General features: G+C 44.0%; 1 protein-coding gene across 4 annotated transcripts; it reads right to left on the reverse strand.

Moving 5' to 3' along the window:
- Window positions 1-103: 103 nt before the first annotated feature.
- On the reverse strand, window positions 104-11,534 carry LOC129838057 (melanocortin-2 receptor accessory protein 2A-like). Of its 4 annotated transcripts, none has more exons than XM_055904734.1 (4): window positions 11,336-11,534; window positions 10,099-10,251; window positions 9,367-9,466; window positions 104-3,169 (listed from the first exon to the last, which is right to left on the reverse strand). In XM_055904734.1, the coding sequence occupies exons 2-4, from the start codon at window positions 10,220-10,222 to the stop codon at window positions 2,668-2,670; spliced, it is 726 nt and encodes a 241-aa protein (XP_055760709.1). In that variant the 5' UTR covers window positions 10,223-10,251; window positions 11,336-11,534; the 3' UTR covers window positions 104-2,667. The 4 variants fall into 4 exon arrangements, with proteins under 4 accessions (XP_055760709.1, XP_055760708.1, XP_055760707.1 ...); XM_055904733.1 differs by lacking the exon at window positions 11,336-11,534 and adding an exon at window positions 10,424-10,537; XM_055904732.1 differs by lacking the exon at window positions 11,336-11,534 and having other exon boundaries at window positions 10,099-10,538.
- Window positions 11,535-16,657: the final 5,123 nt, after the last annotated feature.

Below are 16,657 nucleotides of genomic sequence, written 5' to 3' on the forward strand. Positions count from 1 at the left end.
GAACTTTGCTCTATTTCATGGTACCAAGGTACTTTGAAATGGTTATATAATGAACACAATTAGCTGGCCTTTAAATAAACTCAGCAGAAAAAGAAACGTCCTCTCACTGTCAAATGCGTTTATTTTCAGAAAACTTAACGTAAATATTTGTATGATAATAAGATTCAACAACTGAGACAAAGTGAAGAAGTTCCACAGAAATGTGACTAACAGAAACAGAATAATGTGTCCCAGAACAAAGGGGGGGTCAAAATCAAAAGTAATAGTCAGTATCTGGTCTGGCCACCAGCTGCATTAAGTACTGCAGTGCATCTCCTCATGGACTGCACCAGATTTGCCAGTTCTTGCTGTGAGATGTTACCCCACTCTTCCACCAAGGCACCTGCAAGTTCCCGTACATTTCTGAGGGGGATTAGCCCTAGCCCTCACCCTCCAATCCAACCGTTCCCAGAGGTGCTCAATGAGGTTGAGATCCGGGCTCTTCACTGGCCATGGCAGAACACTGACATTCCGGTCTTGCAGGAAATCACGCACAGAATAAGACGTATGGTTGATGGCATTGTCATGCTGGAGGGTAATGTCAGGATGAGCCTGCAGGAAGGGTACCACATGAGGGAGGAGGATGTCTTCCCTGTAACTCACAGCGTTGAGATTGCCTGCAATGACAACAAGCTCAGTCCGATGATGCTGTGACACACCGCCCCAGACCATGACGGACCTTCCACCTCCAAATCAATTCCGCTCCAGAGTACAGGCTTCGGTGTAACGCTCATTCCTTCTACGATAAACGCGAATATGACCATCACCCTTGATGAGACAAAACCGAGACTAGTCAGTGAAGAGCCCTTTTTTCCAGTCCTGTCTGGTCCAGAGACGATGGGTTTGTGCCCATAGGTGACGTTGTTGCCGGTGATGTCTGGTGAGGACCTGCCTCACAACAGGCCTACATTCCCTCAGTCCAGCCTCTCTCAGCCTATTGCGGACAGTCTGAGCACTGATGGAGGATTGTGCATTCCTGGTGTAACTCGGGCAGTTGTTGTTGCCATCCTGTACCTGACCCGCAGGTGTGATGTTTGGATGTACCGATCCTGTGCAGGTATTGTTACATGTGGTCTGCCACTGTGAGGACGATCAGCTGTCCATCCTGTCTCCCTGTAGCGCTGTCTTAGGCGTCTCACGGACATTGCAATTTATTGCCCTAGCCATATCTGCAGTCCTCATGCCTACTTGCAGCATGCCTAAGGCAGGGACCCTGGGCATCTTCCTTTTGGTGTTTTTCAGAGTCAGTAGAAAGGCCTCTTTAGTGTCCTACGTTTTCATAACTGTGACCTTAATTGCCTACCGTCTGTAAGCTGTTAGTGTCTTAACGACCGTTCCACAGGTGCATGTTCATTAATTGTTTATGGTTTATTGAACAAGCATGGGAAACCCTTTGCAATGAATATCTATTAAGTTATTTGGATTTTTACGAATTATCTTTGCTGAGTTTAGTTTTATGTAGTCACAACCTTCTATAGACTTGGCAGACGAGGCTGATATGACATGTAGGTAAAGCATTGACAGGAGCAAAGCATGGTATATAAAAAGTTATGTCTATGACAGTTTATAGTGAGGAACAGGTGTGCTACGATTAGTACTGAACAAGGACAACATTCAGACGGCTGTTGAATTGAAAACCCAAGAGAAGAGTCTTGCCTTTCTGGTGCATTTTGGTTGTTGTATCAAATTCTCCTTGCCTCTTCTGTTGTCTCCATCCCCTTAACTGATTCCTGCAAGGCCTCCACCACTATACGGGGGGACCGAGTGGCGCAGCGGTCTAAGGCACTGCTAGAGGCGTCTCTACAGTTCCGGGTTCAGGCTGTCATCGGGGGTCCCATAGGGCGGCGCACAATTGGCCCACCGTCGTCCGGGTTAGGGGAGGATTTGGCCGGGGTAGGCTGTCATTGTAAATTATATTTTATTCTTAACTCACTTCCTAGTTAAATAAAGGTTAAATACAAAAAACATTCTAATCAACTTGATGAAGCTGGACTTCCAGTTTAGCGTTGAGATGTGGCGTCACAAGTTCTGGCTCTGCGTAGGCAACCTTGTTGACATAAAGATTCGAAAAGTAGGGCATATCATATATGTATATTTAACTCTGTATTGTTAATTAACATTGAATGTTTATATATTTTGACTGTACAGTATTTTAGCTAGAACCAAATCTGAACAGAATGAAAATGTCAGGAGGTACAGTTACTGTAGGAGGATCCATAATAATCCAGAATGTCCTCACAATGGAGGTGGTGTGAGAAGCTGGAACCACAGCCTAATTAGGAGAGCTTGCACTGTACATGACTGGCACAACACAGAATGTTAGATTAGGATTTATTTGAACCTCCATGAATTCGGTTGACACAACTCTCTATATAAGGCTGGTGAGTCCTGTGATGTCCCCATAATTATCTATAATGTCCTAACGGAGGTGGGTGTGAGAAGTAAGCAGGACCATAGTCTATTATGTGATGGGCAGGACAGTCCATCTTCTGAAGGGCGCTACGTGGCCAATGACACTCCCCCTCTAGGATGATTGGTGGTTCCCCCAGTCAATCGTGTGATGGACCCCATGGGAATGACACTCCCCCTCTAGGATGATTGGTGGTTCCCCAGGAAGTAGAGGGTACCTTAGTCCATCATGTGATGTGCGCTGTGGGGCCGATGACACTCCCCCTCCATGATGATTGGTGGCTCCCCCAGCAGCAGATCGTCCGCCCCCAGGGCGGAGCTGTGCTCGGAGTCCACAACGTTAGGGATGTTGAAGTGGGACAGGGACATTGCCTCTCTGTGGTCAGTCCGGTTCCCCCCCAACATGGCAGCCCCTTGCAGGGCACGGCTGACACCTACTTCCATCCCCACCACCACCCCCTCCTCTGGGCTGCCTGACCTGCCTGACCTGCCTCGCCCCGGCCCCTGGACCAGCCCTCCACTGGGTGCTCCCACAGCTCCTGCTCCAGCTCTAGGCCTGGACCCCCCCTGGGCCTGTTCCTCATTGATGTAGCAGTGGAAGAGGGAGCGGCTGAGAGAGGAGTCCAGTTGGAGGCAGGGCCGGTTGTCAGGGTCTGCAGGGGGGCGGAGGTCCTCCACACAGCTGGTCAGACGAACACGCTTCTTGCAGGGCTCAGCTCCTCTAGATGGGGGACAGTTGAGGACCAGGAGTGTATTAGAAAAGAAATAGGTGTGACTACCTCACAATTAAAAGTGAAAAATATAAGTTGCCTTAATCAGAATCATGGAGGATAGGGAGAGGGAAGAAAGATACATGGATGTTAGGTAAGAGAGGACAGGGAGAGGGAAGAAAGACATGGATGTTAGGTAAGAGAGGACAGGGAGAGTGAAGAAAGACATGGATGTTAGGTAAGAGAGGACAGGGAGAGTGAAGAAAGACATGGATGTTAGGTAAGAGAGGACAGGGAGAGTGAAGAAAGACATGGATGTTAGGTAAGAGAGGACAGGGAGAGTGAAGAAAGACATGGATGTTAGGTAAGAGAGGGAAGAAAGACATGGATGTTAGGTAAGAGAGGACAGGGAGAGTGAAGAAAGACATGGATGTTAGGTAAGAGAGGACAGGGAGAGGGAAGAAAGACATGGATGTTAGGTAAGAGAGGACAGGGAGAGTGAAGAAAGACATGGATGTTAGGTAAGAGAGGACAGGGAGAGTGAAGAAAGACATGGATGTTAGGTAAGAGAGGACAGGGAGAGGGAAGAAAGACATGGATGTTAGGTAAGAGAGAACCGGGAGAGGGAAGAAAGACATGGATGTTAGGTAAGAGAGGGAAGAAAGACATGGATGTTAGGTAAGAGAGGGAAGAAAGACATGGATGTTAGGTAAGAGAGAACCGGGAGAGGGAAGAAAGACATGGATGTTAGGTAAGAGAGGACAGTGAGAGGGAAGAAAGACATGGATGTTAGGTAAGAGAGGACAGGGAGAGTGAAGAAAGACATGGATGTTAGGTAAGAGAGGGAAGAAAGACATGGATGTTAGGTAAGAGAGGACAGGGAGAGTGAAGAAAGACATGGATGTTAGGTAAGAGAGAACCGGGAGAGGGAAGAAAGACATGGATGTTAGGTAAGAGAGGACAGGGAGAGTGAAGAAAGACATGGATGTTAGGTAAGAGTGGGAAGAAAGACATGGATGTTAGGTAAGAGAGGACAGGGAGAGTGAAGAAAGACATGGATGTTAGGTAAGAGAGAACCGGGAGAGGGAAGAAAGACATGGATGTTAGGTAAGAGAGAACCGGGAGAGGGAAGAAAGACATGGATGTTAGGTAAGAGAGGGAAGAAAGACATGGATGTTAGGTAAGAGAGGACAGGGAGAGGGAAGAAAGACATGAATGTTAGGTAAGAGAGGACAGGGAGAGTGAAGAAAGACATGGATGTTAGGTAAGAGAGGACAGGGATAGGGAAGAAAGACATGGATGTTAGGTAAGAGAGAACCGGGAGAGGGAAGAAAGACATGGATGTTAGGTAAGAGAGGGAAGAAAGACATGGATGTTAGGTAAGAGAGGACTGTGAGAGGAAGAAAGAGACATTGATGTTAGGTAAGAGAGAACCGGGAGAGGAAGAAAGACATGGATGTTAGGTAAGAGAGGACAGGGAGAGGGAAGAAAAACATGGATGTTAGGTAAGAGAGAACCGGGAGAGGAAGAAAGACATGGATGTTAGGTAAGAGAGGACCGGGAGAGGAAGAAAGAGTCATTGATGTTAGGTAAGAGAGGACAGGGAGAGGGAAGAAAGACATGGATGTTAGGTAAGAGAGGACTGTGAGAGGAAGAAAGAGACATTGATGTTAGGTAAGAGAGGACAGGGAGAGGGAAGAAAGACATGGATGTTAGGTAAGAGAGGACAGGGAGAGGGAAGAAAGACATGGATGTTAGGTAAGAGAGGGAAGAAAGACATGGATGTTAGGTAAGAGAGGACAGGGAGAGGGAAGAAAGACATGGATGTTAGGTAAGAGAGGACTGTGAGAGGAAGAAAGAGACATTGATGTTAGGTAAGAGAGAACCGGGAGAGGAAGAAAGACATGGATGTTAGGTAAGAGAGGACAGGGAGAGGGAAGAAAGACATGGATGTTAGGTAAGAGAGGGAAGAAAGACATGGATGTTAGGTAAGAGAGGACAGGGAGAGGGAAGAAAGAGACATGGATGGTAGGTAAAAGAGGGTATCATGTATTCCCTTTTGGGGCATATGACTCTTTATTCATGCTCAAACAAACAAGTCTGGATTGAATAATCAATGCATGTTTGGAAAGAGCTGTGTGTTCCGTGTCCGTGCGCTAATTCTGTGTATGTTGGCGCTCCTGTGTCTATTGGCTCAACACCATATGTCTATCCTCTTAGCGGGTGTCTTTATTTTTTGGCTTTAGCTCAGCTCAGTATATAGCTGCATTGAAGCAGGCAGAGAGAGAGAGAGGAAAAGAGAGGGAGGAAGAGAGAAAGCTGAGTAAATGGATGTCATGGCGTTGGACTAGAGCAGTGGAGCGCTGTGATCAGCAAACCTGGGAGGTTAACAGGCTTAGCCCTGGTGGGGCCCCTTGAGGCCCCCTGACCTCCATTACTGAACAAAGCAAGACAATTAGCTCCTCTACTCAGCAGCCAGCACTCATCAGCTCTCACATTCACTTAGGGCCTAATAGGCTGTGTTTAGACAGGCAGCCCAATTCAATTTTTTTGACCCAGTTAATGGCTTTTTGACCAATCATTTCAGATCATTTCACATCAGATCCTATTCAGGGCTGATCTAAATGATAAAACTACTAATTACTGAAAATAAGATCAGAATTGGGATGCCTGTCTAAACGTAGCCATAAAGAAGAGAAGCCTGATGTGACCTCAACACACCCATGCACACGCATACAACCATGCATGCGCACGCACACGCACACACTGGGCTACAATTGGAAATACAAGATTCAGGGAGGCTGATGGGTATCATTTACTCTTTCATTTGTTGTTATATTCACACACACAGAGACAGATTTCCAGCCTTAACTAGTTGGTCACATTAAATGCATTAACTGCCATCCTGCTTGCTGTGCTGTGGTCCTGCAATAGATAGAGCCTGGGACGTATCAAGGTAGAGCAGCATGCAGATCAGTCACTGATCCCTGCAGGCTGTTTGTTTTCATCAGCAAGCCAGTGAGGTTTGTCTGGAAGGCAGTGAGATCTGTCTGGAAGGCAGTGAGGTCTGTCTGGAAGGCAGTGAGGTTTGTCTGGAAGGCAGTGGGATCTGTCTGGAAGGCAGTGAGGTCTGTCTGGAAGGCAGTGAGGTTTGTCTGGAAGGCAGTGAGATCTGTCTGGAAGGCAATGAGGTCTGTCTGGAAGGCAGTGAGGTTTGTCTGGAAGGCAGTGAGGTCTGTCTGGAAGGCAGTGAGGTCTGTCTGGAAGGCAGTGAGGTTTGTCTGTAAGGGATCCCAGAGCTGAGCCTCAGCTGAGCCTGGCAGAGATCCACTCCAGAGGAACAGATACATACAGACTCAGGGGCTCAGCTCTCTGGCAGCTAATGAGAGAGCCGTGGCAGCTGCCACACACACAGGGATAAGGGTGGTTCAGAGAACAGCATAAAATGTTCACAGGGGAAAACTGAGCTTAAAGAAAGAATCAGCTTAGAGAGAGTTGAGAAAAGGGAGAGTGGTAGAGAGAGAAGGGATGAAGCTCCAATAGAAATAGAACTCAGACACCGCATGCAAACAGACTGCATCATCACATTGCCGTACGTGTTGTAATCTATGCATGGCATCACCACAATCAGAATCACACAACATGGAAGTGTTATTAATGATCTTTCAGCCACATGCCAGGTGTGTGTAACAACAGGCTACATCCCACAACTGTATTAGAAATAAAATCACCAATAGCGATATAATACATAAAACATGATAGGTAACACTTTATTTGACACCCAGCATCATAACAGGTTATGACACGGTCATAACCATGTCATAATATGTAATAACAGCTGACATAACTTGTCATAACTTGGTATAATATGATCATAACACTGTCATGATAAAATATATATAAACCTGTTGTGACGTATATTATGTTGTTTTATGACTGGTTATGATACCCACATAAAAGTGTCGAAACCCACAAAACCTACCACAGTAGTTATTTTATGACTGGTTATGATACCCACATAAAAGTGTCAAAACCCACAAAACCTACCACAGTAGTTATTTTATGACTGGTTATGATACCCACATAAAAGTGTCAAAACCCACAAAACCTACCACAGTAGTTATTTTATGACTGGTTATGATACCCACATAAAAGTGTCAAAACCCACAAAACCTACCACAGTAGTTATTTTATGGCTGGTTATGATACCCACATAAAAGTGTCAAAACCCACAAAACCTACCACAGTAGTTATTTTATGACTGGTTATGACACCTACACAAGAGTGTCAAAACCCACAAAACCTACCACAGTAATTATTTTAGGACTGGTTATGACACCTACACAAGAGTGTCAAAACCCACAAAACCTACCACAGTAGTTATTTTATGACTGGATATGACACCTAAACAAGAGTGGTGGCTATTTGAAGAATCTCAAATATAAAATATATTTGGGTTTAACACTTTTTTGGTTACTACATGATTCCATATGTGTTATTTCATAGTTTTGATGTCTGAACAATTATTCTACAATGTAGAAAATTGTAAAAAAATAAAATAAAATAAAAAACTCTTGAATGAGTAGGTGTGTCCAAACTTTTGACTGGTAATGTATATATATTTATTTATTAACGTTGTTAAATTATTATTGTAATTGCACACACATTGATGTCAGACATGCACCTACCCCAGTGCTCTGTTGTTTACAGGGATGAATGCAGGAGCAGATTTCAGGAGCAGGACAACACACCCTCTTTTTGACTGATGACTGATATAAGGGCATGTAAGTGATAGTCTTATCTGGCTTATATGATTATGATGGTCATAATGCTTCTTGACTTTGTCATAAAGTGTATTGTCTTAGTCCATGTAAAGTGACACAGGATGGTCATAATGCTTCATGACAGTGTCATAAAGTGTATTGTCTACAAATTAAATAAAATATGATGAAAAAAACCATGACTGTAAAGAATTCATTACAACAACAACAAAGGATATAAGAGACAAACTTTCAAATGAAAGGAAACTTTTTGTCAGGAAAAAAAAACAATTCGAATAAATGTAGGTTTTCACACTCTTATGTAGGTGTCATAACCAGCCATAACAAAAACAATATTTGTCATAACAGGTGTAAATATATGGGTCATGACAGTGTTGTGACAATATTATGACAGGTTATGACAAGTTATGTCAGCTCTTATGACATCATGACATGGTTATGACCGTGTAATAACACTGGGTGTTAAGTGAAGCGTTACCACATAATTGCATAAATGTATAAACATCATAAACTTTGATCTTGTACTTTTTCAAGTAAATGTATTGACCTGTCGAAAATGTCTTGATGCTATCCCATAAACACATAGTTGAAAGCTCTAGTTCGAAAGATGAGCTGCAGCGGTGCGGCTCGCCTACCATTGAAATGACTGGACTTCCACCGGAACGCATACAGATTACCGCAGTTTGTTTGCACGAGGCTAGAGAGAGAGATGAGCGGAGTGGGAGAGAAACAGGGCATTGAGGGAGGGGGAAGAGAGGGGGGGACCACCAAGGGAGAGATCTCTGACTGAAAAGGAGAAAGTAAGAAGGATCAAAGCAGAGCGTATAGTAAGAAAAAAAGAGGGAGCTGACAGAGAGAGCGCGCGCGAGAGAGAGAGAGCAAGCACGGTGTGCAAATGAGACATATGCTACAACCATGGATAAAATGGAAGAGGGCTGCTGATAATTAGAATCCTTTACTAAGATGGCATCAAACATCAGAGTGCACTGAGACTGGGAGGGAGAATTGTCTCATTTACAGAGAGGAAAACCAAGAGACACTCTGAACCAGGCGCTCTCTGTGGTGCTGAAGCAGAACTAACCACAGCCTGTGTAAGGCTCTGCCACTAACACGCCTGGTGCTGTCCACGGTGCTGAAAAGAAAGTACCGCAAAACTTGGAATATGAACAGCCACACTGCCAATGTTATTTACCTGGTGTGATAAATAATTGGGCATGCTAAGAAACTGTCCGTGCTGCTGAACCACCATGGTGCTATCCATGGTCCTAAAAGCACCATGAAATGTGGAACATGGATCAGTCACACTGTCTGCCATTTACCTACTGTGGAAAATAATTGCGCAACATGTTAAGAGGCACTGGAAGTTGGTGGATTGCTAAGTAATTCACTTGATTGACATGTGATGGCTGGTTGATAAGGAGACTCACTCGGGATGTGGAGCTCCTGTCTTGGTGAGAAGCGTCAGGACAAAGAACATGAAGATGACAAAGACAGCCAGGCCCACCCAGAAGCCTATCACGATGGAGTCTGCAACACAACAAGACTTGATTGACAGGTCAAATACATGTTTTAGTTCCAATGTATAGTAGGTCATTATATGTCATTATATCTACAGCATGACAAAAACAACAGTATTTTAAGCACAATGAGATGGAGAAGAGGGGGAGAGAGAGAGAGGGACCACATATGAAAATATATTATGTCTAGACTGGGTTGACATTGATTGGTGCATGTTATTCTAGAGGAAAAATAAATGTATTGATTGTGTATGTGTCTAATGTTAAAAGGCGGACACACATACAGGCCTAAACAAGGAACTCCCTTACTCCGACACTCAGCATTGACATGCTTATATTTCTCTGCAGGGTTTACACTCTAAGTCGTCCCCCCCCTCCTCTCTCTCTCTAGCTCTCATAAACCACACACACCCTCTACCTATTTGTCATTATGAAGAATATCTGCTATACTTAACTTTAACTTCAAGCCACAAATATGAATGTGATGCAATGAGCCATGGCAATTCTCACGTATAAATACATACACACATGATTTAATCACAGTTCACTTCTACAATAAAGTCATGCATGCGTAACGCAGAGAAGATGGGTGAAAGGGATGGAGGGGCAGCACGGGACTGTAAACTGAGATCCTGTACTTACATCGGTGCGCTTTGAGTCCCTCGAACGAAACAGGCTCATCATCGTCGTAATACTCATATGTCCACTTGTAGTCCGGGTCTGGAGCGTTTCCGCCTGATAGATTTGAGTGGTTAAACTCAGACATCTCCAAAAAGATCCAAGAGCGCAGGCGGACTAAAGAAAAACGAAAAAGGCGAACGTTAAGTGAGACAGTTTTATTCCCCAACACCAATAAAATAAAATAAATCTAGCGAAGTAGGCGAGAATTTCTGGAATTGACTCCGTTCAATAACACAGTTATTATATGAGGTATACTAAACTTCCCCACGCGCAGCTATGTGCTTACACGGCGCGCGCGCTCTCTCTCTCTGGATTCGGAACGAGGGTGCGCCTGTCGATTGACATCATCTTGTATTGCTTTCGGACTCGTGCGCTTGGCTTGGATGCGCAGAGCAATAATGAGTTGGAGGACGGTGAAATGGAGAGCGGTAGGTAGGATATGTGGCCTACACTTTTTTTGGAAAAAGGGGACTGCGATCTGGAGTGATCTTAAAATATTTATGCAAAGGCACGAGTGGCTTTAAATATGTTCTGGATCTGTGTTTTGGAATACTGTCAATAATCCATCATGTTCAAAGGTCAAACATATGCTATTTTATTGAAACGAAACCACAGAGTGAAATTAAAGCAGCAGAATCCAGACTATTATTCATCTAAGGTTCAGCAGTTAATTAATCAGTGGATGTTTGAAAGGGATGATTTCAGAAGAGACATTTAATTCATCACTATTTGTTCATCATTGTCTTATTTAGGGATGAAATATTCCCCAGGCGGTGAAGATGAACTGAATTGATGCACAATACACTATACTAGCAAGGGCTTTTGGAGATATTAAGCTGAATATTTTGAGCTGAAAATGGAACAATCACTTTAACATTGGTGTAGGCCTATCATTGTAGCGCATGTAAAGGATGCCAAAAAAAAGACAATTTGAAAAAGATCAATCTAGAAGAAAATATGTTTACACTATGTGAACTCACATTGCAGTTACAGTAAGATAGCAATTTTCATGCTGATTGCTGAACCATAATGGGCTTGGGCTGATCATTATAGTACACATTCTTAACCCTGGGGCAACTTGTCCATGCCTCTAATTGATCACCCAGAGGGTCAAGACTAAAGAGAAATCCCTATGTCTGAAATGATCAACAGCCTACATAAGCAACTTCTCAATGAAAGTAAGTGTCACGACTCCTACCGAGGGTGGCTCCTCTTCCTGTTCGGGCGGTGCTCGGCGGTTGTCGTCACCGGTCTACTAGCTGCCACAGATCCCTTTCCCCTTTTCTGTTGGTTTTGTCTTATTTGTTACACCTGTTCCTTGTTTACGTTTAGTGGGGCTATTTAAGCTGGTCGGCCCGCCTGCTCTTTGTGCGGGCTTATTCTTTTCACTGTGTTTGTGTGTGGTAGTGTATTTGGTTGTGTGTTTTGTTGGGTATCGTGTTTGTTGCGCCCGTGTGTGTTGGCGCGCACGATTTGTTCCCTGTGCCTATTAACACTACTCAGTTCCTTCTGCCTCCTGCGCCTGACTCCGCACCCACTTTGCTTAAGTGCGTCACAGTAAGGAGACATTTATCAAAGCAGCCACGTATAAAAAACACAGTTACTATTGGCAATATGAAAGATACAATTAATAAATGCTCTGATCCCCTTTTACAGTTTATATATGCCAGCAGATTATAGACTATATCTGTCTAACATGGCTATACTGGCTATTCTGTATGTGTGTAACTGTTATGTATTTTATGAATAAATGACTAAACGATGTATACATTTAACTAGAACTAGAACTAATTGAATTCTACCCTGTTTTTACTTTAGTGATTAATTATGTTAGTTCATGAGAAATAGGTTATGTAGCATGGACAAGGGGTAATTAAAAATGATAACCATTGTGGAAGAAAGGAATGTATGTGTGTGCTGAAAGAAAGCAAAGAGACTCGTTAACCTATGTTTGAACCGACCCAGCTATAACTCTGTGGAGATAAAATAAGACAGTGAGAGCGCCTCCAGGTTTTCCGTATCTGGGGGGACTGGAACTGTCAGCTAAGTGGTAATAAACTGTGGTGAGACTTCAGGAGATAATCCAAATATAGTGTGTAATGTATGTGCGTTAGCTGAAGAGAAGGGATAAAAATAACTGTTTTGTATATGCACAGGAGAGCTCTCGAGAATAAACGCTATTGATTAATTTGGTGGCTGGTCTTTGTCTATTTTATGCAAATAAGAACCTTACAAATTCTTAGAAAAGGACAGAGTGTTTGCTTTGTTATAATTAAATTGGTTAACGAAAACATAGGAATCAAATTCCTCTAACAGTAACCCTGTGTGATCTGCTGTGTGAATGGTAGGTCAGGTGTGCTGTTCTATTGAGTCATCCTTCCAGACCTGCAGGCCAGTGTTGAGCTCTTATTAACCAGAGCTCAGGGAACACAACACACACTCTGCTACAGCTAGTTGGACCACAGGACAACAGTACCATATAATTGTACAATGCACCAGGGATATGGATCTCGTAGGTACGCTCTGAGCTGAATATTTAATTCGATTCACAAAGAAATGGTGTATTATATAACTAGTTATAGACTACTCTGTTAACCATGCTAGTTAAATATGACCTTCAGGAGAACACATGTGGATCAGGGTTTTCAGGGACGTTCTGATACTCTGTCATGACCAATAGCACATAGAGAATGATTGCACTGTAGGCAGATTAGTAACCATTCTGACCTCTCCCTCTCGTTATACGATTTTGGGTTTTGTTGTATCTGATACAATCAGTGTTTGATTACTGATCCACAGGCATCATCAGCCCAGTCCACCTCTCATTGGACTTTTCAACTCCTATCCAGGAACACCCTGAACATGATGCATTGACAGTAATTGTCCAAATCACTGCCCGCCTGTGGATGGCTTCCAGCTTGGTGCAGATCTTTTCCACCATAATAACCAGAAAAAGGCCTTTTCAGCAGCACTTGCTAGGTGCTACAGCGCAGATCTTCTGTCCTTTCCTTTGATGCCCAGAGCGGAAAGCAGTCTCCATGTTGATTAGGTAGGGAAGCCATGCCAGCCGACTTCAACTGGGTAAACCCAGACACTCCATCCCTTCCCTCGCATCTTATCTGCCAGAATGTCATACTTTCCCTTCTTGTGCTGGTATGCTTCCACACACCTCTCTGAGGGCACTGTGAGTTCCACAGTCACCAGCTTTTTCTCCTTTACCGCCCATATGATGATGTCTGGACGGATAGTGGAGACAACCTTGTCAGGGAGGAAGATCAGCTTTCTGTCTAGGTCAGCACGCATCTACCACTTGCATCTCCCACATTCTGGCTTGTTCCAGGATGCCGTCTTCCTGGGTCTGGCTACTTCTGCTTCCCGTGGCCTGACTAAGTTGATGTGGTGGCCTTTGTTGGTGGGAGTCCTCTTTTTCCTCTGTTGATTCTCGAGGATCATGGCCAGTTCCCTTAAAACTTGGTAGTGCCTCCATCTGAATTTGCCTAGGGAGAGGGCAAGAGTGCACTGTTAAAATATTCTCCATGGTGCCAAGTTTGTTGCAAAGAGAGAGGTATGGGTTTTCAGCGAGGCCCCACCTGTGTAAGTTAGTGAGGGATGGGAGCATGTCATAGACAGATCTGAACAGATCCTCCACAGCTCACCCAAAGACACTCCAGGCTCCCTGGGCTCCCAACATCACTGCTTTGGCCCTTCTCTGATCCTCCATTTGCCTGACTTCCTGCTGCACCAGGTGCCTCCTTTCAGTGGTGTTGGCTTTGGCCCAGCATGTGGTCTTCGTTGTTTCAAGGCCCTGTCATTATTGGCAGATATTCCCCTCTTTTTGCCAGCAGCACAACACCCAGCATCCCACTGCTGGCTTGCCTCTGAAGCTCAGCAGGGTTGGTCTTGGCCGCTCCCTGGATGGAAGACCAGATGGTGGAGGAAGTGGTGTTGGAGGGCCAGTACGAGGCACTCTTTCCTCTTGTCTATTAAAATATCCCAATGTCTCAGGGCAGTGATTGTGGACATTGCCCTCTGTAGGGTGCCGTCTTTCGGATGGGACGTTAAACAGGTGTCCTAACTCACTAAAGATCCCATGGCACTTATTGTAAGAGAAGGGGTGTTAACCCCTGTGTCCTGGGTAAATTCCCTATCTGTCCCTCATACCATCATGGCCACCTAATCATCCCCAGCTTCCAATTGGCTCATTCATCCCCCCTCCCCTCCCCAGTAACTATTCCCCAGGTTGTTGTTGTAAATGAGAATGTGTGCTCAGTCAACATACCTGGTAAAATAAGGGTTCAAAAAAATATACTACAAAAATGTCACCGTGCTTCAACCTGTTTGACGGCTTTGGTGGCAGACCACTTTCTTTGTGTTCTGAATTCAATCATGGCACCTTGTATCTTCAGGTCTTTGGAGTCCCTGAGGATCATCACCAGCCTGGTCTTTACCACTTTGAATTCTACCAGTGATGAGATTGGTAGTTGTAGCTTTGCTATTCTACTGTACAGGCCCACACATGAGAAGCTGGGGGGCACACCAAGCCATCTGCGTAGGTCTCGGTTCGCAATTCTCTCTAGTGCCTGTTGTTGATGAGGTGACCTTGTACAGGGTTAGTGGCCAGGTTATTCGAGCGGCCAGGTTATTCGGGGGAGGACACTGCTGGTACATCCAGCACAGTGTACATGTGGATCTTCTGTCCATTAGGGTCTAGTCAAATAACTTTCCCAGGCACTTGACGGGGTTATTGACGAATTATGGATTTTTTTCTCTCGCTGAACCTGTCTGTCACCTTTCCTTGTCTTTCTGTCACCTTTCCTTATCACCATGCTTCTCGAATTGCAAGGTTTATTAATCAAAAGTAAAACATTACATTTAGTAAAATGTTTCAAGCATTCAGCATAGTTAAACATGATTACTGTCAGTTATTGTGAATCATTCTTTGCAACACATTACATTCAATAATGTCACGTTCCTGACCTGTGGGTGGGCAGTCTATGTTTTCTGTTTCTATGTTTGTTTAAGGGTTGCCTGGTATGGCTCTCAATTAGAGGCAGGTGTTTGGCGTTTCCTCTAATTGAGAGTCATATTAAGGTAGGTTGTTTCACAGTGTTTGTTGTGGGTGGTTGTCTCCTGTGTATGTCGTTGCGCCACATGGGACTGTTTCGGTTTTGTTTGTTCGTTTTATGTAGGCAGTTTCCGTGTTCATGCGTTCTTCGTGTTTCATGTGAGTTCGTAGTTCAGGTCTGTCTACATCGTTTATTTGTTTTGTAACTTCAAGTGTTCGTTCGTGTTTTCTGTTTTGTTTATTAAACATTGTCTAAGTATCACGCTGCGTCTTGGTTCAATCCATGCTCCTCCTCTTCGGATGAAAAAGCCTCTCTCCCTCTGCTCACAACTGCACTAAGCCAGAGGGGGAGTCGTGTCAAAGACCTAACTCAGTGGGAGGAGGCCTCAGGAGAACCTTTCTTGTCTCCTCTGATAAAAGCCACTTCTTTTGAAGATGAGGATGTGCACTGGGGCTAGGCTCCTGTTGTGTGGAATTCACACAGTGAGGGGATCGCAAATAGAAGACATGAAGCAGGGATCAAGCTCCACATCACTGGGGAGTGGTGGACGTGCACTTCAAAATGATGAATAATTCTGTGTTTAATATGTCCAAAGTGGATCAGACATCTCATTAAAGGAAGAAGCTCAATAAAACATGCATCTGGTCTAATGGATTCTCTCTAAAGATACTCTTCTCTTCTCCACTATGTCACATCAGCTGTACGTTGGAGTGGACGGATCTGGGGAGCACTAAGCTGAATGTTAAGGGGCCAGTATTGATTGATTGGCCAGTATTGATTGATTTTTCTCCATAAACTTCTCTCTAACCCAGAAAACAGATATAATTCACCATTGAAGTACCGGCCATACCATAAGCTATATTACATGTTCTTTGCTACTTGGTTTCCACACTGCAGCAGAGAGAATGAGCCTACAAGGTAGTCACCTGGAGCAGTGATAAAAACATTTTATATAAATTAGTCAAATTAAATAAAAAGGATGTGAAGCACATAAAACAAAAAAAGATAGGATATATAGGATACTGATAGGATATTGATAAGATATATAGGATATTGATAAGATATATAGGATAATGATAGGATATATAGGATATTGATAAGATATATAGGATACTGATAGGATATTGATAAAATATATAGGATATTTAAGATATATAGGATATGCAGGATACTGATAGGATATTGATGAAATTAATCAACACTCATTTGTATTTTCTTTCACCTATACAGTGATTGGAGGCTTGAAATGCCCAAGCCAGATCAAGCTATGCAGCAGCAGGTATTAGAGGTGGTGACAGTGAGTAATGTTAGTGGTGGTGGTGGCAGACGACAGATAGTGAGTGCCACTCCAGCGTTAAGCACCACTCTCAGTGTGTCAGGTACTGGTACTCTCCTCAGCTTTCAGTCAATCATAGAGCTGCTGCTAGACTGGATAGGGGCTTTCTCACCTGTCT

This window comes from Salvelinus fontinalis, chromosome 38, assembly GCF_029448725.1.
Source record: "Salvelinus fontinalis isolate EN_2023a chromosome 38, ASM2944872v1, whole genome shotgun sequence".
NCBI lineage: Eukaryota > Metazoa > Chordata > Actinopteri > Salmoniformes > Salmonidae > Salvelinus > Salvelinus fontinalis.

Coding starts and splice junctions, on each gene's coding strand:
- LOC129838057 (XM_055904734.1), bottom strand. CDS start 10,222: ATGTCTGAGTTTAACCACTCAAATCTATCAGGCGGAAACGCTCCAGAC. Junction 9,467..10,098: donor GGGACTCAAAGCGCACCGAT/GTAAGTACAGGA, acceptor GTTGTGTTGCAG/ACTCCATCGTGATAGGCTTC. Junction 3,170..9,366: donor ACAGGAGCTCCACATCCCGA/GTGAGTCTCCTT, acceptor TCCCCCATCTAG/AGGAGCTGAGCCCTGCAAGA.